Source organism: Macaca mulatta, chromosome 20 (genome assembly GCF_049350105.2).
Source record: "Macaca mulatta isolate MMU2019108-1 chromosome 20, T2T-MMU8v2.0, whole genome shotgun sequence".
Classification (NCBI taxonomy): domain Eukaryota; kingdom Metazoa; phylum Chordata; class Mammalia; order Primates; family Cercopithecidae; genus Macaca; species Macaca mulatta.
In genome coordinates this window covers 30,392,896-30,413,479 of record NC_133425.1, presented here as the reverse complement: position 1 = coordinate 30,413,479, position 20,584 = coordinate 30,392,896, and the positions used below count along the sequence as shown (strand labels likewise).

Sequence of the window (20,584 nt, the reverse complement as noted above, 5' to 3'; positions counted from 1 at the left end):
GGCGAGAAGCCACGCCCACAAAAGCCTCAGGCTACATCCACCTGGCCCAGCTCACCAAGATGGGGGAGGCCAGTTTCCCTCACGTCCCTGCTGTACACAAGAAACATTCCAGCAGGAGACAGGTGGGCCTGAGGCTGTGAGGCTGTCACTCACTCACCAGGGGCTTCGGAACCTTAAACATGGCTTTTTCTTGAAGCAGCTGCTCAGGTTGGTTCCTGTAGGGCAGGTCCCTCATCATCTGCAGCTCCACGTTCCAGTACTGGGGCTGCAGAGGGACCAGGGAGGGAGACATGGGCTCAGCCTGTGCACTGCAACCTGCCCTGGGAAGTCCCTTCTCCTCTCTCCCCAGAGACAGCCCCAGACTTCCCAATGAACAGACCCGCGGAGAGCCTCAGGGAAGTGCAGAGAACCCCACCTGGCACCCAGGAAGGAAGGGGGTTCCCAGTGAGGACCGGGCCGGGTCACAGGCCCCTGTGCAGGAATGTGCCCCTCACAGCCCAGCCTCGAGGTGCAGGCGCCTCTCCACACGTGCAGTCCACAGTGTGCTCCGTCACAGGGGCCATCCAGCTGCACACCTGGAATGAGGTGGCCCCTCTCGAACGGGCATACTGGACCCCATGGCAGGCAGGGGAAAGGCAGATGGGGCCGCCCACCAGTCTCAGGACCCTGCCACAGGCTCCTCCTTCATCAAGGTCCTCACCTGCTCCGAGTTTTCCTGGCCCTGAGATGCTGCCCCGAAAGGCGAGTCACAAGCACATGGGCGCCGCTCCCAGGGCTGCTCTCGCCAGAGCTGGCTCACGGCTCCCTAGAGGGAGACCTGGAGTCTCTAGCAGTTCCCAGGGGACAGGGGCCAGCCGCTCAAGGCGAGCACTTTCAGGGGCTGCAGGAATGGCCAAGCATGAATGGGCCAGGCCTCCTGGTGTGTGGCCCTCCACCCACTCAGGGACCCTCTTCCTTGCTCCTCCCGGGAGTCCCACCTTTTAGTCACTGTTCTGGGGCTACAGGGCACACAGTGGCCGTTCCAGGTTTCCGAGCAGGATGCGCTTGTGTGGTGTGCAGTCGGTGGGGTCCATCTCCAAGCCTATCTGCTCCTGCTGTCTGTGGGACCCGAGGCTGGTGGTCGGCACACGAGCACCCAGGGCCAGCTGCCTCTAACTGTGGCCCTGGTTTGGGTTCCTCAGGCCCAGGCTCCTCCAGGTGGAAAGGCCTGGCCTTGAGCCCCCTTCGTCAGCCTCTGACCTCCTTGCTCCCTGCCCCTCTGCCCCCTGCCCAATCTCTGGCCCCAATGCCTCCGCATCTCCCAGGCCACTGTCAGTGAAGACGCTCAGGAAGGACAAGGAGCTGCATCAGCTGGATCCAGGCTCCTGAGCAGTCTCAGATGTGGCACTCGTCACCTCGGGCCTCGTGCACTGTGCAGGGCTCTGTCAGGAACAGGAGAGGGGCAGGTGCTCCCAGGGCCCTGCATCCTAGAACAACCCACCCAGCTCAGAAAATAGTTGGCAAGGAAGCTTCACGGATGATTTTAATTTTCAACTTTAGGCTTCCATTTTCAAATTCCGCTATGGACACATAAGCTATATTTTGGTTTCAATACACACATGTGTTCGCACGCGTACCTACACACACACACAAACACACACACACACCCTGGCTGGCTGAGGGCAAGAATCCTTGCTTGCAAAGCACCTCCTGCCAGTGCTTCTGAAGCACACACAGGCCTTGGAGAGCCCACAAAGCCTCCTGCTTTTTGTGTGCTAGTGTGTCGGGTGGGCAGGGCTTTTGGCACTGTGGGGCTTCTGCAGCCTCGCCCAGCTCTCCTGGGGCAGCCTTCACGAAGGGGTGGCCTGAGAACTTTCTAGGGCTGCCAAATTCAACGCCCCCACTGAGTTTCATGGGATTTTAATGGTCATTGTTTTGGGGGAGGGGAGAGGTTGTAATGAACTGTGGGCCCCCTTGAGGTACAAACCTTTTCCACAGTTGCTCTTAATAATCAGGCCCTGGGAACCTGAGTGCTTCCCCAGGGAACTTGAGTCTATGGAAGCTTTTATTTGGCAACCAAGCCAGGCTCACCACACCAGCCGATGGTGCTGCTTGGAGCCGACTTCCCCACTCAAGGACTGTAAAACTTTTTAGTTTCTTTAGGAGACTAAGTGCTCATCTTTTCAGAATTTAATCGGGCCGATTCCAAGCCCTAGCTTCATACTGCTTGGCTTTCTTTTCAGAATTTCAACTGTTTTTTCACCCCAGGCCATGAAGTTAGAGATGCAGGTATGATGCCCTGAAGAGCAGACCTGTGCTCCAGTCCCACCTCCACATGCTCATCTGTGACACACAGGCCCCAGCTGGGGCAGTGAAGTGTTGCCTGGCCGTGTTCACAGGGGCCCTCCCTGGGCAGGCAGCCCAGCTTCTAGGCCAACCTTCCACCACGTGGAGCACCAAGCCCGCCTGCGGCCCCGCCATGCTGCGCAGCTCTGAGAGGTGGTCCAGCGTGCTGCCACCCGGGTGCAGTGAGAAGTGAGGCGGGGACATGGGTATTCATGGTCCATGAACACCCGGTGGATCTCCAGCACCATCTCCTGCAGGGACACCGCCAGGGAGAAGGCCTGGACCACCCTGGTGAGAGGCCACATGGTAGGGAGCAGGGACATACCCCTTTCCCCAGCCCCAAACACCTGGGTCCTGAGAATATATGTCTGAAATACTCAGTTTCCCACTTTTGGGCTTTTACATTCCAGGCCTGCCCATTGGCACCTGTGTGCCCAAGTGCAGGACAGAGCCTGGCCCCACTGACTCTTCCTGCAGCCTAAGAGCAACCCCTGAGCAGAGGCGTGGGAGTTGGAAGAAAGGGAAGAATGACAGGCTTGCTCTTGCCCTTGCCTAGTGCCAAGGGCTGAGTGCCCCAGGGCAAATGGCCTTTTCCTTTCTGAAGGGGTGCTCCAGGGCCCAAGCCTGTGAGCAGAGAGGACATGAGAGGGCTTTGCCCGGCTCCCCACCAAGTTACCAGCCTGCAAGTCCTCCAGGTTTGCTCTGTCCTTGGAGAACACCCAATACCACACCCCCCAGGCCCCGGTGACAGATGGTAAAGTCATGGCCCAGAGAGAGGTGACTTGCCTGAGGGCACAGAGCAAGAGGCTGGGGCACCCTGGACCTGACACTACCCACCCGCTCCCACTCCTCTCCCTAAACAGGGCTGGTAGGCCCAGCTGGTAGCTGTCCTCTAGCAATAAGGCAATAACTGAACCCGTACTCCATTCCCAAGTCCACTATGTTAGCAGAGTGACCCCAGGCAGGGCCCAGGGCCCTCCATTTCCTGCCTACAGCACAGGGCCAGGAAGAGCCAGGGCAAGGCTGGGTTTTCCAGCCTCATCCTCCCCCAGCAGGCTCAAGCCCTGGCCCCCAGCTCTCCTCCTCCATGGTACCTGCAGGGAGAAGGGTCCGATCTCGGGGCCGGGATCTCCACAGAAAAGCCCAAATCCTGAATAGTGACTTCTATTCAGTGGTGTCATCTCCTGGCTTGGCCTCATCCAGCCCATGTTCCCGGGATGGCTCAGCCTCCTCCTTCCTCCTCCAGGCTCCTCCTTCTTCAGGCTTTCCAGGCAGTTCCCATTCAAGAACATGAGTGATGGTGGCTCTGGGGGTGACAAGAAACGCACCGAGTCGGATGGGCATTGCTGGTGAGGGAGGACTGTCTGCCTCACCCCACCTGGGTGGGCACAAGTCGTATGGAACTGTGTCCACGTGCCCTCCCGAGCCTTGGCTCCACAGTCCCAGCTCACCCTCAGCGCACCTGCAGGCTGCTGCCTTCTCCCTTTCACATCCCGTGCCTCCCTCCTCGACTGCTCCTCCGCCCACCACAGTGTGGCTTCCACCTGAGCTCACTGTCCAAACCACTTGCCCCACATCACCAAGGCCACCCTCAGGGCCAAGCCCCAGGGGCTTCTCCAGCCCAGGTGCATCGATCCACTCAGCAGCACCCAGACCACTTCTCATTTCCTCTCCTCCTCCCTGACCAATGCCATACCCTCGTCCCTCCCTCTCCAGCTCCATCCTCTTCCTCCAGTCCTGAGCTGGGAGTGTTGGACCCCCGAGCCTCTCCTCATTCTCACTTCACCCTCTCCCATGACTTCAAAGGAGCTCCCATTTCCCAGCTCTCATAGCCAATCCTGGCCTCGATCAGGCCTTTCAGACCAAGGAGACAGCTGTCTCCCGGGCATTAACATGTGGCTCTCCCTTCAGTATCATGGAAGGCCCATCCTGCAGGGATGAAATTCATCTTCCTCCACAAACTGATCTCTGCTCTGTGAAGGACCCCACCACTTATCTAGTCACCCAACCTCAATCTCCCTTCTCCTATTTCAAGAATGCCACCTGGAACCCTTCTAAGAAGCACACTGCTCACAAAACCAAGCTGCTTTTTTTTGTTTGTTTGTTTTGTTTTTAAACGGAGTCTTGCTCTGTCGCCTAGGCTGGAGTGTAGTGGTGCAATCTCGGCTCACTGAAAGCTCCGCCTCCTGGGTTCAAGAGATTCTCCTGTCTCAGCCTCCCAAGTAGCTGGGATAGGTGCGTGCCACCACGCCTAGCTAATTTTTGTATTTTTAGTAGAGACAGGGTCATGTTGGCCAGGCTGGTCCTGAGCTCAGGTGATCCGCCTGCCTAGGCCTACCAAAGTGCTGGGATCACAGGCGTGAGGCACCACGCCCAGCTAAAATCAAGCTTCTTAAGCCAGTTCTCTCAGGCACCAGCCTAATGGCAACCGCAGCTCCTGCCAGCTCCTCCACTGAGGTCTACATTCCCCAAACTACAGAAGCCTGAGAATACCTGAAGCCTGCCCTACCCACCTCTGTGCTTTTCCGTGCTGCCCCTGACATCTCAGTCTGTCCGGCAAATGCTGACTCATCCTTCAAGGCCTAAGTGAAAGTGTCTACAGGTAGACTATTGCTGCCCACCTGCTGACCATCCTCCTTCCCAGAGATCAGTGAATGAAGGATATGGAGCCCCAGGAGGAGGAAACTACATCTTCTGATCTGTCCATAGCCTTGACCTCCAAAGTTTAGATGTGGATGGAGTAGAATAAAGGCAAACTTCTTTTTTTGCAATTTGGCCTTGACCCTAATGGTCAGGCTGCATCTGCTTGAAATCTACAATAAAGAGCAAATGGTTGATAACGTTGTGAATTGCAGAGGGGAAGCTGGCAGCTGAGAATCAGGGGAAGGAAGTGAAAATTTAGAATTTTACTGCAACCCTTAGAAGAATTAGGTTGGGAGAACAGGGTGGTGGATTTGAGACCCTGCTTGCCATACATGTGGAAAATGCAGGGAAAATCAGTTCCCCTGTGGAGTGTTAAAATAATTAAATGGGAGGCAATTGACTGAAGTGGCTGTAGGGCCCTGGGTTTCTACCTAAGAAAACCAAAACGTAACTCATGCATTTCTTAGAAATAATTTAAAGGAAAACAAAACAATCTTAACCAACCACAAACCACCGATTAACCTTTGATTACATAATCAGGGAATTTCCGCCTGGACAGTTCAAATAAGGGGACTACATAACTGTAGCCAATCAATTACTGAATTGGCTTTGCCTCCTCATGCACCTTATAAAACCCTTTCGTTCAAGCCCCTCCGGTGGGCCCCAAACCACAATCCATGGTTGTGGCTTCCTGATTCACGAGTCGTTATTTGCTCAAATAAAATATTTAACGTTTTAACCAAACCTCAGTTTAATTTTTAACAAAAGAAAGGACTACGGACCCCACGGACCACAGCTCCTCCCACGCCCGAACCCTGAGCCGGGGTTCTCCCGTAAGGCCCCTCCCGTCATCACCGCACAACGCCGGGAGACACGCGGCTGCCGGCGCGAAACTGCCTAGAGAGGGCTCAGGGCAAGGCCAAGGTCGCCGCGCAGGGACGGGACGAGACGAGACGCTCCGGGTTCCAGCTGCCGGCCAAGCTGCACCGTGCGACCGAGGAGACTCCGGGCCCCCCGACTCCGGAGCCGCCAAGGGGAGGCCCGGGTTCCAGCCGACCCCTGCCGCGTCTCGGGAAGCTAGGCAGACTCACCATCTCGCGGCTTCAGGAGCGTCCCGGTATCCTCTCTAGAGACCTTCCAGTACCTGGCAGGTCACAGGGCAAAGGAGGCTGCGGAATGAAGGAGAAAGAGCAGAAACACAGATCAAGCAGGGAAGCGCAACTGGGAGAGGAAAAAGCCAGCGCAGAACTCAAGAAGTGCGCCCCCTTTTTCGGCTGCGCCCCTGATTGGACAGGCTCGACAATGGCGCCGCTGATTGGATAGGGCTCCAGGTCCCGCCCCCTTGCCCCCTGAGTGACAGGAGATGCGACCATAGGTGAGGCTGAATGAAGCCTGAATGAATGATTGTCTGCAGCCCTTTTCAGGCAGGGCTGACTCCCTGTGCTGGGACCTGGGGCTGCCCTGGACGTTGGCATTTAACTTTGCTCATAAGGTTATATCAGTTTATGAGTAATATATGTAATATGTAAAATTGAAGATTATATAATAACGATTCTTTTAAAATTTCAGATTTCATAACCTTTATGGCCTCTGGTCCCTTGAGGAGGCAGCATGAGATTTGAAAATGGAGGGAGTCCTCTAAGTCGGAAATGTCCAATAGGAATAAAATTGAGCCACGTGTGTCATTTACAGTAGTCTAGTGGCATCATGAAAGGAAAACAGGTGAAATTGATGGTAATACCTTAACCTGATGTATCCAAAATATTATCACTTATATATGTGAGCAATATGAAATTATTAATGAAGACCATCAGAAAATGCTTCTTAAATTTGGGGTACTAAATCTTGTAAAGTCACTCTGTATTTAAACTTCTAGCACATCTCAGTTCCAACCAGCCCCATGCAAAGAGCTCAGCAGGCCCACGTAGGCAGTGGCTTCAGCACTGAAGAGCAGCTCTGAGGGCACTTGCGCGTCTAACCTCTGGGAAGTCGAGGTTCTGGACCCCCTTTCCTGCCAGATGAGAGCGAACACCCTCATCCTGCCCATCTCTTTCCTCACGCCCAAGGGTGGGAGAGGCAGTACCCAGTGACAGAGCCAGGGCTGCAGGCAAGAGGTGTCCACAGGTGGACCACTGCTGCCCACCTGCTTCTGGGCAGGGCTCCCTCACCCTTCCAAAGGTCAGACAGTGAACCAAGAGCGTCAGGCTTCAGGAGGAAACCCCGGACTTCAGATCTGTCAACAGCCTCTTGACCTCCAAAGGCTGGAGGTCTGGATGTGGAGGGAATAAAGGCAAACTTTTTATTTTGCAATTTGCCCTTGGCCCTGATGATTAGGCTATGGCCGGCTATGAGCGTGGGGACTGTGTGAGTTTAAGCACCAAGCATGTCAACATGCATTTCTATGTAATTTATCCCTATCCAACAAGAGGCCCCCCTTTAAATAAAGGGAAAAGCAAATCAATACCTTATACAGTGCCTTCTGTTTGCCAGGTAACAACAAGTAGTAACCAACCTGTCGTTTGAATCCTGGCATCCTGACTGCATGGGTGTATGTATCAGTTAGCTAATGCTGCATAATAAACCACCCTAAACCTTATTAGCTCATAATTGGGATGGTCAATCATTTAGGCTGGACTCAACTGGGCCATTTTTCTGGTCTCAGCTGGGCTCCTTCAGGCATGTGTGGTCAGCTGCTGGTTGACTAAGTGGCTCTGCTTCTGGGTGTGGGCTGGCTGTCAGCTGGGGCACCTTGGTTTTCCTCCCCAATGGGATCTCATCCTCTAGCAGGCTAACGTGTGCTTGTTGTCATGGAGATGGCAGGGTTATAAAAGAAAAAGTAGAAGCATTCAAGGGCTTTTGTCCCTAGACCCCAAACTTTCACACTGCCATATTCATAGCTTTCTATTGCCCAGAGTAAATAAGGCCAGCCCAGATCCAAGCATCAGGAAACAGATTCTGCCTGTCTGTTGGAGCAGCTGTAAAAAGCATATTCCAAAGGGCATGGAAACGAGAGGGGATGCAGAATTGCTGCAATTTTGGCAATCAGTATCATTCTGCCTCTTCTTACAACAAGGTTTACATAACTGTTCCAAGTCAAGGAATTATCTAAAGCGCTACAGCTATTAAGTGGCTGGACTGGGACTCAGGATCAACTTTGCCTGACTCCAAAGCCCATGTACTTCCATAGACCTTACAACTCAAGCAGCTTCCCTAGGCCTTTGAGATCCTGAAGACTGACTCTTCTGCAATAGAATAAAGGTTCTTTTGAGATGCTCATCCTCCTAGTAGGATTCTTCACAATTAGGAGTAATCCCCACCAGAGAATGCTTCTGAAATGTCTTGGAAACATTTAGATTAACTTGGGAAAATGGCTGATGGCTGAGTTTAAAAAATCAAGGCATGGCCGGGCGCGGTGGCTCAAGCCTGTAATCCCAGCACTTTGGGAGGCCGAGGCGGGTGGATCACGAGGTCAGGAGATCGAGACTATCCTGGCTAACATGATGAAACCCCGTCTCTCCTAAAAATACAAAAAACTAGCCGGGCGTGGTGGCGGGCGCCTGTAGTCTCAGCTACTTGGGAGGCTGAGGCGGGAGAATGGCGTGAACCCGGGAGGCGGAGCTTGCAGTGAGCCGAGATCACGCCACTGCACTCCAGCCTGGGAGACACAGCGAGACTCCGTCTCAAAACAAAAAAAAACAACAACAAAAAAAAATCAAGGCATAACTTTTTCATTTAAATTAATTTAGGAAAATGGCTGATTGCTGAGTTTAAAAAATCAAGGCATAACTTTTTAATTTCTTATCATAAGAGAGATCTGAAAACACATATAATGCAGGAACATGTGTGCAAATTATTTTTATCCCATTCAGTATTTGTAGGCTGTTTATGATTTTTAGCACAGACTAAATCAAACTACTGTTCCTGAAACAACCTTTTACTCTGAAAGCAAGAGACACAAAGGTAGATCTGCCAAGAAGACATTTTCTCCTGCCTTAATTTAGCCAAACAGCTGAATACGTATTAAAGTCAGCCTTCGATTTCTAACAAGTCAAGCTGTTTGCCAAGACTTCAATCAGATCATATGAGTGCTTCAGCTACTTCATCATCCTAGGACCAGACAGATCGAAGCTCTAGGGGTGGAGTGGTGAGAGGACCTGCACTAGCAGGTAGGCAGCCATAGGTCCATAGGTGAGAGTCATCCATTAAGTGGGGTGTTTTGGGGTCCTGACATTTATGACACAATTAACTTCTATATTACTAAATGTAAAGCATAGAACATTACAAATAAAAAATCTACATATAAACTGAACATGTCAGCAATTACTATTATTGTTATTCATCATTATTCTAAGTGTGATCATTATTATCACAAGTAGAAATAGTGGTTGTGATTGTTGTTGCTGCTGCTGCTGTTGCTGTAGGGATTGTGATAAAAACACCAAGTAAGGCTCTGCTGCCTCCTCCACCTGTGGCATCGGGCTTTGCTGGGTCACTAGTTTGGTGCACACTGTGGACCTCTTTCGTGAAGCTACAGCTGAAGAGCCTTCAGGCTCTGCTATGGCAGAGAAAGAGCCCCAGTTAAGGCTGAGAGCAGAATCCTATGAATTTGAAGGTGGCAGGTAGGATGGTCCCAGAGTGCAGTTGATGGTGAAGAGGTTAGTGAATGAGTGGAAGCCTTTGGTGAAAGGCAGAGTTTGTCCATGACACAGATCAGATTGTACTTTGGGGCCAATCAGTGAAACAGACACATCTGCAGAACTGGAAATGGAGGACAAAGATTCAGTCGATGTGTTCCAGAAGCAGACGGGAGTGTCTACTGAGAACACACTCACTGTTTTACCCCAGAACTCTGTTCCTACACACCAAGCAGACATTCTCATGTGGAAAACTGCAATATGGTTCCACCACGTCTGACTGGTCCAGTATCCGTTTCTCTATTCTTCACTTTCTCCTTCCTCATTCCTTTACTGTACATAAATTACCAAGTGCAGCTGCACAAGCATATGGATGATTTTGTTTGCTTGCTTGTTTGATTGTACTGAATCACCAGCAGTTTGTGTTGAGTGATTTCCAATGGAAACAAGGCGAGGGAAAACACTGATTCTGGAAAAAGACTCCCTTTCTCCACCAGGGGATGCTCACTTACCTCTTATCTCTATGTTCCAGGACTTTAACAACAACAGAACAAACATGATGATCCTTAACGCTTATTGCAGGGATAAGAAAAAAACATGATAATCTTTGCATACATTGTTCGATTGGATAATTTTGTTTTTGAAATATTCCATTGTGAAACTAAGGACAATTTCATAACTTTTAAATGTAGCTGTTACACATAGGGCAAATCTATCCTTACACAGGACTAAGTGACACTTACAAGAACAGAATGAATCCCAGATATGTTCCTCTTGAAATCTGGCATCTGGTTGTTTAAACATACATCTTGTGTAAAATATTTATATTTAAAAATGTATATAAATAGAAACATGAAGTTTCTCTAGCCACCAAGTAGGTTGGTTGGACTCAAAATGAGGTAGAAGGAGTTTCCATCTGCAATACATTTGAAGTCCTCCCAGGAACCAGGGAACTGTCCACACCCTCTGAGGCTACCCCCTCCTCTTCTGCCTGGGGCTGGGTGCCTGTGAGATTCCCATGTCCTGGCCCAGGAGGTATATGGAGGGTGGGAGGTTGTCTGTCTCACACCCAGGCAGACATCCCTAGCGCAGGACTCTCTGGAAGGTATTCCCAGAGTCCCCATAAGCTGCCAGGCTGACACCCTTCCAGAAAAGTTATACAGGTGAATTGCTCTTGGGACTCATTCCATGGGTGATACCAAGCCACACTGCACACTGGGTAGAGGGCAACACATCTAATGCAACTGCAAACTACAGTAAAGCTGTGTGTGTGTGTGTGTGTGTGTGTGTGTGTGTGTGTGTGTGTGTGTCAGAGTCTCCCTCTGCTGCCCAGACTGGAGTGCAGTGGTGTGATCTCAGCTCACTCCAACCTCCACCTCCCAGGTTTAAGCGATTTTCCTGCCTCAACCTCCCAAATAGCTGGGATTACAGGTGCCCACCATGATGTCCAGCTAATTTTTGTGTTTTTAGTAGAGACAGGATTTCACCATGTTGGCCAGGCTGGTCTTGAACTCCTGACCTCAGGTGATCCACCAACCTTGGCCTCCCAAAGTGCTGGGATTACAGGCATGAGCTACTGTGCCCGGCCCAAACTACAGTAAAGCTCTATCCGCTGACAAAATCTGAGAGCCAGGAAATGGAACGTCCTCTTTATTCTTCGAAGGAAACAAGAACAGGCTAGAAGTGGTTGGCACATATGTTCATGACTGCCATTGTCTGGGAGAACTGAGAAGTGCATGAGCTCAGAAAAGGACTGTGCCACATGACAAGCTGGAGAGGTGGGACAGGGGAAGACTATAAACAAAATGTGTAAAGTAAAATGGAAGTTCCACTCGTGGAAACATGGAACATTCTTTCCTCACGGTGAAGAAAACAGAAAGAAAAAAGAAACCTGAAAACTGGTTTTAAGAAGAAAAAAATCTCCAACCAAACCCTAATTATGCTGTGGATGGTATATCTCTGCTTTCATGCAATGATTGGATGAAACCTGCTATAAGTACATCGTCCCAATTGGCTACAGCAAGCTTGTCCAACCCACAGCCCATGGACCACATGGGACCCAGGATGGCTTTCAATGTAGCCCAATACAAATCCGTAAACTTCCTTAAAACATTATGAGATTTTTTTTTTGCAATTTTTATTTTTAGCTCATTAGCTATTATCGGTGTTAGTATATTTTATGTGTGGCTCAAGACAATTCTTCTTCTTCCAATGTGACCCAGGGAAACCAAAGATTAGATACCTCTGCACTACAGGGTTCTAGAAAAAACAAGTGATATGGTTTGGCTCTGTGTCTCTACCCAAATCTCATCTTGAATTATAATCCCCACTTGTCAAGGGAAGGACCTGGTGGGAGGTGATTAGATCATGGCGGCATTTTCCCGCATACTGTTCTCACGATAGTGAGTGAGTTCTCCCCAGAGTTGATAGTTTTAAAGTGTATTGCTTCCTGTCTCTCTCTCTCCTGCTGCCTTGTGAAAAAGGTGCTTGCTTCTCCTTCACCTTCCGCCATGATAGTAAGTTTCCTGAGGACTTCCCAGGAAACAGTTAATTGAACTGTGAGTCAATTAAACCTCTTTTATTTATAAATTTCCCAGTCTCAGGTAGTATCTTTGTAGCAGTGCGGAAATGGATGAATAAAATTTAAAAAATACATAGTGTGTACTCTTGCCAGACATATGAAACTCAGTTTCCAAGAATTACCATGAGAAAAAAACAAATTAACTAGATTGAATCAGGGAATGGGACTGATCACTCCTGGGATGAAATACACTCAAATAGATTAAAATGTTGCTTGCAGTGTGTGTGTGTGTGTGTGTGTGTGTGCATGTGTGCATGTCTGTGTGTGTGGTGTGCATGTGTGCTGTGTGCGTGTGTGTGTGCATGCATGTGTGTATAGTGTGTATGTAGTGTGTGTTGTTTGTGTGGTGCATGTGATGTGTGTACTCTGGTGTGTGTGATGTTTGTGGTGTGTCTGCATGTGTGGTGTGTGTGTAGTGTAGGGTTGTGTGCTGTGTGTGCATGCGTGGTGTGAGTGTGGTGTGCATGCATGCATGTGTGGTGTGTGTAGTGTGTTTGTTGTGTATGTGTGTAATGTGTGTGGTGTGCATGTGTACTGTGGTGTATGTGGTTTGTGTTTTGTGCATGCGTGTGTGTGGTGTGTGTGCATGTGTGCGTAGCGTAAGTGTGTAGTATATGTGTAACATGTGTATGTAGTGTGTGGTATACGTGTGTGTGGTGTGTATGTATGTGGGGGGTGTGTGTGTGCTTGTGTGTGTTTTAAGTCAGAGTCTTGCCCTGTCGCCCAGGTTGGAGTGCAATGGCACAATCTTGGCTCACTGCAACCTCTGGCTCCCGGGTTCAAATGATTCTCCTGCCTCAGCCTCCCGAGTCGCTGGGATTACAGGCATCCACTACCATGCCCAGCTAATTTTTGTATTTTTAATAGAGACGTGGTTTCACCATGTTGGCCAGGCTGGTCTTGAACTCCTGACCTCATGATCCACCGTCCTTGGCCTCCCAAAGTGCTGGGATTACAGGCGTGAGGTACATGGTGTTTTTGAGTGTGTGATGTGTGTGTAGTGTGTGTGTGTGGTGTGTGTGGTGTGCGTGTGTTTGTGCATGCATGTGTGGTGTGTGTGTGTGGTGTGTATGTGGTGTGTGTGTATGTGGGCATGTATGTGTGGTGTGTTTGTGTGCATATGTGTGTAGTGTGTGTGGTGTGTGGTTTGTGTGGAGGGTGTGTGGGGGTGTGCATGCGTGTGTGTGGGGTGTGTGTATGGTGTTTGTATATGTGTAATGTGTGTGTATGGTGTTTGTGTATGTGTAACGTGTGTGTATGGTGTTCGTGTATGCGTAATGTGTGTGTGTGTGTGTGTCCTGTGGTGTGTTTGCCACTGAGTACCAGAAACGCTGCCTGCTTGAACTAAAGAAAACGCTCTGAGTTTCTTAAAAAAGTACCACCCTATGGAACCCAGAATCCTCCCACCTAGTAGGTGGCTCTTCAACCTCAGGTTTTCAGTCTCAGTTCCCTCGAGAGCAGCCATGCAGCAGACCAAGTGCAGTTGGTGGGGAACTTGGTGGGGGACGCCAAGGTTTTCCTAGAGGGCCAGGCCCTAATTTAGGGAGAATTCTGTGAAAGAACGCATTCCCACCCACAGCCAGGAGCTGAGTCCTCATTTGGGCTCCAAAGGCAAAGTGATAGCTTCTCACCCCTCTGCTTTCTTCCTCACTCTGAAGGTGATCACCAGGTGGCGGCTGAAGATCAAAGATAAATATCTCTAGACAGAACAGGCTGTCTTTTCTTTTCAATTGAAAAAAATTATTATATATTTATGAGATACAATGTGATGTTTGATGTATGTATACATTACGGAAAGATTCAATCAAGTCAATTAACATAACCATCCAGTCACCAATTTGGCATTTTTTTGTTGTTGTGAGAATATTAAAATTTAATATTGCGATTTTGAAATGTACAATTCATTATTAACTGTGTTCACCATGCAATGCAATAGAACACACTTATTCCTCCAGTCTAAATAAAAGTTTGTACCCTTCCATAAACATCTTCTTTTTGCATATTCCTCCCGTCCCCCTGACCCAGCCTCTGGTCGCCACCTCTCTTGTCTCTGTTCTCTGTTTCTGTGAGATCAACATTTTTGATTCCACATATAGGTGAGATTATACAGTATTTGTCTTTCTATGCCTGGTTTACTTCACATAGCAGAATATCCTCTGGTTAAATCCAAGATGTCACAAATGACATAATTTCCCTCTTTTTTATGGAAAAATAGTTCTCCATTATGTATATACACCACATTTTCTTTTCTATTCTTTCTTTCTTTTTTTTTTTTTTTTTTTTTTTTTTTTTTTTTTTTTTTTGAGACAGAGTCTTGCTCTGTTGCCCAGGCTGGAGTGCAATGGCATGATCTCAGCTCACTGCAACCTCCTCCTCCTGAGTTCAAGCAATTCTTCTGCCTCAGCCTCCTGGGTAGCTGGGATTACAGGTCCGCATCACCATGCCCAGCCAATTTTTGTATTTTTAGTAGAGACAGGTATGTTGGCCAGGCTGGTCCTGAACTCGGGACTTCAAGCCATCCGCCTGCCTTGGCCTCCCAAAGTGTGGGATTACAGGTGTGAGCCACGTTGCTCAGCCCATATTTTCTTTATCCTTTCATCCATTAATGGACGCTTGGATTCCTTCCATATCTTGATTATTGTCAGTAGTGTGAAAATAACCATGAGGGTAAATATCTCTTCAATATACTCATTTAAATTCTTTTTGATATATACCCGAAAGTGGAATTGCTAAATCATAGGATACTTTTATTTCTAGTTTTTTGAAGAACGTCCATAACGTTTTCAGAATGGCTGTACTACTTCACATTCCCACCAATAGGGTACATCCTTGCCAACACTTGAAATCATTAGTCTTTTTTATAAGAGCCATTCTAACAGGCCTGAGGTGATATAATTAAAATTGCTTTCCTTTTTGCTCAACTAAGTGGTCAGAATTTTGTATTTAATGTCTTTAAATGGTCTCACGCCTATAATCCCAGCACTTTGGGAGACTGAGGCAGGCAGATCACCTGAGGTCAAGAGTTCGAGACCAGCCTCACCAACATGGTGAAACCCAGTCTCTACTAAAAATACAAAATTAGTTGGGCGTGGTGACACTCACCTGTAATCCTAGCTACTCGGGAGACTGAGGCAGGAGAATCACTTGAACCTGGGAGATGGAGGTTGCAGTAAGCCAAGATCACACCATTGCACTTCCAACCTGGGCGACAGGGCAAGACTCTGTCTCAAAAAAAAAAAAAAAAAAAAGGCCTCAAACTCCCACTGAAAATGATTTCTCATGGCATTAGCATAATTTCAGACTACTCATCAGAATGATAAAGTCCCATGTGAGATGACCTGGAGTGGGGAGGGCAGGGAGAAAGCTTTAGCCAGAACAGACAAAGGAGAAGGACTGGGATGCCTGTAGAGCTGGTGGTGAAACTTGTGAACCCCAAGTACCTGAGATGGGTCTCAGTCAATTTAGAAAGTTAATTTTGCCAAGGTTAAAGATGCGTGTCTGTGCTCCAGCTTCAGGAGGTCCTGATGACATGTGCTCAAGGTGGTCAGGGCAGAGCTTGGTTTTATACATTTTCAGGGAGAAATGAGATATCAATCAATCTATGTAAGATGAACATTGGTTCAGTCCCGAAAGGCAGGACAACTCAAAGCAAAGGCATGACAAACGATTGCATTCTTTTTTTTTTTTTTTTTTTTTTGAGACGAAGTCTTGCTCTTGTCCCCCAGACTGGAGTGCAGTGGCACCATCTCAGCTCATTGCAACCTCCACCTCCCGGGTTCCAGCCATTCTGCCTCAGCCTCCCAAGTAGTTGGGATTACAGATGCTTGCCACCACACCCAGCTAATTTTCGTAGTTTTAATAGAGATGGGGCTTCACCATGTTGGCCTCGAATGCCTGACCTCAGGTGATCCGCCCACCTCGGCCTCCCAAAGTGCTGAGATTACAGGCGTGAGCCACTGCGCCCGACCAAGGTTGCATTCTTTTGTTTCTAATTAACTTTTCCAAAAGAGGCAACCAGATACGCATTTTTCTCAGTGAGCAGAGGGATGACTTTGAATAGAATGGAAGGCAGGTTTGTCTTAAGCAGTTCCCACCTTGACTTTTCCCTTTAGATGAGTGATTTTGGGGGTCCCAATATTTATTTACCTTTCACAAACTTAACAGACAGAGAGGAACTGAAGAGAAATGGAAAATGAAGCCAGCAGAATTCTTGCACCACAGAATCAGTGTTGCAGCCTGGGACCAGGCGTCCTCTCTCCACATGTAGAAGCAATGCCACTTCTTCACCTGGATGATACAGTCTCTTGCCTATAGATACAATTTCACTCTAACAGACCATTTCTTAGCCCCACCCCAACCTCTGAAGAGGGAGAGAGGCTGAAAGTTAAGTCAATCACCAATAACCAATGATTTAGTCAATCATGCTTATATAGTGAAGCTTGCAGGGAAGCCCAAAACAAAGGTGTTCCTAGAACTTCTGGATAGCTGGATACATGGCATTTCCTGGAAGTCGGGGTGCCCACACCAACAGAGGGCCCTAAAGCTCCTGGTAGATGGTATCAGAATAGAATTGAATTATACAGGCCAGGCATGGTAGCTCACGCCTGTAATCCCAGCACTGTGGGAAGCTGAGGTGGGAGGATCACGAGGTTAGCAGTTCGAGACCAGCCTGGCCAACATGATGAAACCCCGTCTCTACTAAAAATACAAAAATTAGCAGAGCGTGGTGGTGGGTGCCTATAATCCCAGCTACTCAGGAGACTGAGGCAGGAGAATGACTTGAACCCGTGAGGCAGAGGTTGCAGTGAGCCAAGACAGCACCATTGCACTCCAGCCTGGGCAACAGAGGGAGACTCCATCTTAAAAAAAAAAAGAAAGAAAAGAAAAAAGAACTGATTTATACAACTCCCAGGCTGTTGATGCAGAGAAATCTCCATATATTTTGGTGACCAGAGGTCACAGAAGTATTCTGTATTGACTGTCGAGTGAGGAAAAGGAAATACGCTTTGGTTGATTTATTTTTTCTATATCTCTCTGAGTTAGAAAAGTGAAAAATAAGGTGGGGGTGTGTATATATTAACGACAAAAGTTGTTCAAGAGAAAGATGTGTCAAACTGGCATCTACAAAGGAGAAGTAGAATGGTTTTGATAAACCTATCCCAAGAAATGTGGAGAAACAGGTCTAAGAAACACATTCTATTGGAGCAGACCATCGTGTTTGTGAAAATCTCCCTGGGCAGTTCTCACATGCAGCCTGGGTTGAAATCTGCAGCCCTAGAAGAACAGGGTTCTCTTTGTCATGTGCTGTTCTGAGGAGAGGGGTGACCTTTGTACTTCCTCATCTTGTTTTTTTTGAGACAGAGTCTCGCTTTGTCGCCCAAACTGGGGTGCAGTGGCATGACCTCGGCTCACTGCAACCTCTGCCTCCTTGGTTCAAGTGATTCTCCTGCCTCAGCCTCCCGAGTCACTGGGATTACAGGCGCACACCACCACAGCCGGCTAAGTTTTGTAGTTTTGGTAGAGACGGGGTTTCATCATGTTGGCCAGGCGGGTCTCCAACTCCTGACCTCGTGATCCTCCCGCTTCAGCCTCCCAAAGTGCTCGGATTCCAGGCATGAGCCACCACACCCGGCCTGTCCTTCCTCATCTTAATGTGCCACAGGGAGGTGAAAACTTAAGTAACTGGGAGTCACACCCAGGTGAAGATTAAAATTCTCTGCAGATGGTTTTACCATCCTGTGAGGTCTCATCCCAGAGATTCTGATAGGATGATCTAGCTTAGGGCCCCGGCATCCGCAGGCCTGAAGCTCCCAGGGGGTCCCCGTGCACTGCCAGGGCTGGGAAGCTGACCCCCCGAGGGCCCCAATGCCCAGGGAACTTTTTCCCCTGAGATAATGAGAAGAGCTTTATGGACATCTTGGGGCCTGGGACAGAGGACTAGGGTGTGACCAAGGAGCTCTTCTTGAGATAGACTCTGGAGGGGTGTGTGGGTTCTATACTAATGTGTTTTTCAAATCTGTTTAAGGCTGTTTCTCTTCTTGAGGATATGTCAGGAAATGCTTGTGCTCAGCTTTGGAGCTTAGGGAAACTCGTCAAACCTAAGGAAAATTGTTTCCATGATTTTTGGGTAAATGAAAATAATTTCTTTTTTTGTTTTTGTTTTTGTTTTTGTTGAGGTGGAGTCTCGCTCAGTCGCCCAGGCTGGAGTGCAGCGGCAGGATCTCAGCTCACTGCAAGCTCCGCCTCCCGGGTTCACGCCATTCTCTTACCTCAGCCTCCCAAGTAGCTGGGACTACAGGCGCCCGCCACCTCGCCCGGCTAGTGTTTTTTTGTTTTTTTTTTTTTTTTGCGTTTTTAGTAGAGACAGGGTTTCACCGTGTTAGCCAGGATGGTCTCAATCTCCTGACCTCGTGATCCGCCCGCCTCGTCCTCCCAAAGTGCTGGGATTTCTGATCCCATGATACGAAGCTTCATGAAGTCTGTACTTTCATCTGACTGATAGAAATACAAAAACATTTTATTTTTGCCTTCTTTTTGGTGGGTACAAATTTCCTTGGTGATAAATGAGAAAAAGAGAGGAAAGAAAATATCTGGGCTGTGATGGGGACTGGTCTCTACCTGTTTTTCTGAGGGTGTGGCTTCAAAAGAGTTAAATCACACACACCACTACAACAATTAGCATTAGCGATCCCTTTCTTTTAAGATAATAAAATGGAAAATACCCAATGGACATAAACATGTTCAAAAGGTTTTATTTTTTCCTCTCAAGCCAATTTCCACACTCATAAAAAGAGACAAATGATTATTATGATTGGATGCTAACTCCATCGGACATTCTATTACTCACTCAGCCACTCGTCCCCCATAGAGGTGACAGGAACAGGCAGTAGGTTTTTTAGTCACGTTATAGTAGTAAACAGATGTTTTAATGACAGCTTATTTGATTTCCATTGATCCTTTGAATCCATATGAAAAAGCATGGCTGTCATTTCCTGCCTGCCCATAGCTGACCACATTCAGCTGCACTGGGAACCACAAAGAAAGAAAAAAAAATTATTTACTCCAGTGTTCATTAATTGGGATTTTAAATTGATGTGTCTTCCATAGAGCCTCAGGGTGGTGAAAATGTGACAGGGGCTGCTGTGGTTTCCAGAACGAGCTCCTATCCTCTGGGGGTCCTGAGATGGATTGATCCTGGAGTCCAACACAGGATCCAACAAAGTGTATTGGTCCTGGAGTCCTCTTGAAAGACAATAGTCCCATTGGATGGAACATGGGTGGCTGAAATCCTGGGGGTAGCAGCAGGAGACACCAGGGGCTGGTGGCCAGGCAATGCTCACCACAGCTGGAGGAGCACATGGGGGTAGGTTGCTGTGGTTGGCAGATATATCTGCTACTGCAGGAGGAGGAGGAAGAGTTTCTGTTCCTGAAAGTGCTGGAATAGGCCTTAGCTGGATCCCAGCCTGTGGTTCTGTCCTTTTTCTTTTCCTCTGGCTGCTTGGGATCCTCTCCATTTTACACTGAGTTTGCAGCCCTTGACAATCAACTTACTAAAGGATTTCTCTGCAGCCACTTCTGCAGCCTGCCCTGTGGAAACCTGGATGAAAGCCCTCTACTGTCTGGTCTGCACAGTAGTGATCATTCAGATCTTCAAATAACTAGAAATGATTATTTAGATCTGTCTCAGTAATGGCATCACCCAGATCACCAACAAAGAGTGTGGTGATAACCTTGTCCTTTGGTGGATCCAGACAAGGCATGGCGAAGCCTGCTTTAGAAGCTTATCTGCTCCAGGGTCATTGATTGCATATCAGTCTTTAATATTCTTATCAGCAAGGGGGTCATCTGGATCTGCAGGCTTCTCATGTCTGTATGGGCCATCCTCTTCTCCCTCACACTCTTCTTTCACCCAGAAGGAGCAAATGTGCTTATTCCTTTGGTAGTAGGGTGTGGTCTGTGCCAGTTTGCACAGCACATCACTGGTGTATGTGACTCTCCCCAGCCGACCAACTGGCTGTGTTCTGTCTGTTATATTCTGCATGTAGTACTCTTCACTGTTGTCTGACTTTGCCAAGTCATCTTTTAAAGACAATTCTGTATCATGAACCTGAATGGACAGGCCATAGTCCAGGACTAACAGGCAGGCCTGGCAGATGTTGCTCAATGTCCTGCAGGCTTGGCACACTTCAGTCTTCTTGAAATGCATGTGGATCCCAGGGTACCAGCAAAAAATTCCAGGGTACCAGTATGGCCTGGAATAGATTTTCCATTTTGTCTCATACTTTTCTTTGGTCATTCAGATATATGGGTTTTCTCCAAGACATGTCTGGCACAGAATTGAGAAGTTTACATCTTCCTAGTTTTGGTTACTTTAGGTATTGGAACCAAGAAATGTCACCAT

General features: G+C 48.4%; 1 protein-coding gene and 1 pseudogene across 1 annotated transcript in view; both read right to left on the bottom strand.

The window, feature by feature from the left end:
* LOC144338016 (uncharacterized) overlaps positions 1–7,553 on the bottom strand; it is a 15,207-nt gene extending 7,654 nt beyond the window's left edge. The window contains exons 1-4 of the mRNA XM_077986031.1: positions 6,060–7,553; positions 3,420–3,631; positions 701–805; positions 158–265 (exon numbers count right to left, since the gene is read on the bottom strand). Coding sequence (XP_077842157.1) covers positions 158–265; positions 701–805; positions 3,420–3,617 — 411 coding nt within the window. The 5' untranslated portion in view covers positions 3,618–3,631; positions 6,060–7,553. The remainder of the gene's footprint in view (positions 1–157; positions 266–700; positions 806–3,419; positions 3,632–6,059) is intronic.
* LOC715393 (pre-mRNA-splicing factor RBM22-like) lies at positions 6,172–20,584 on the bottom strand (annotated as a pseudogene).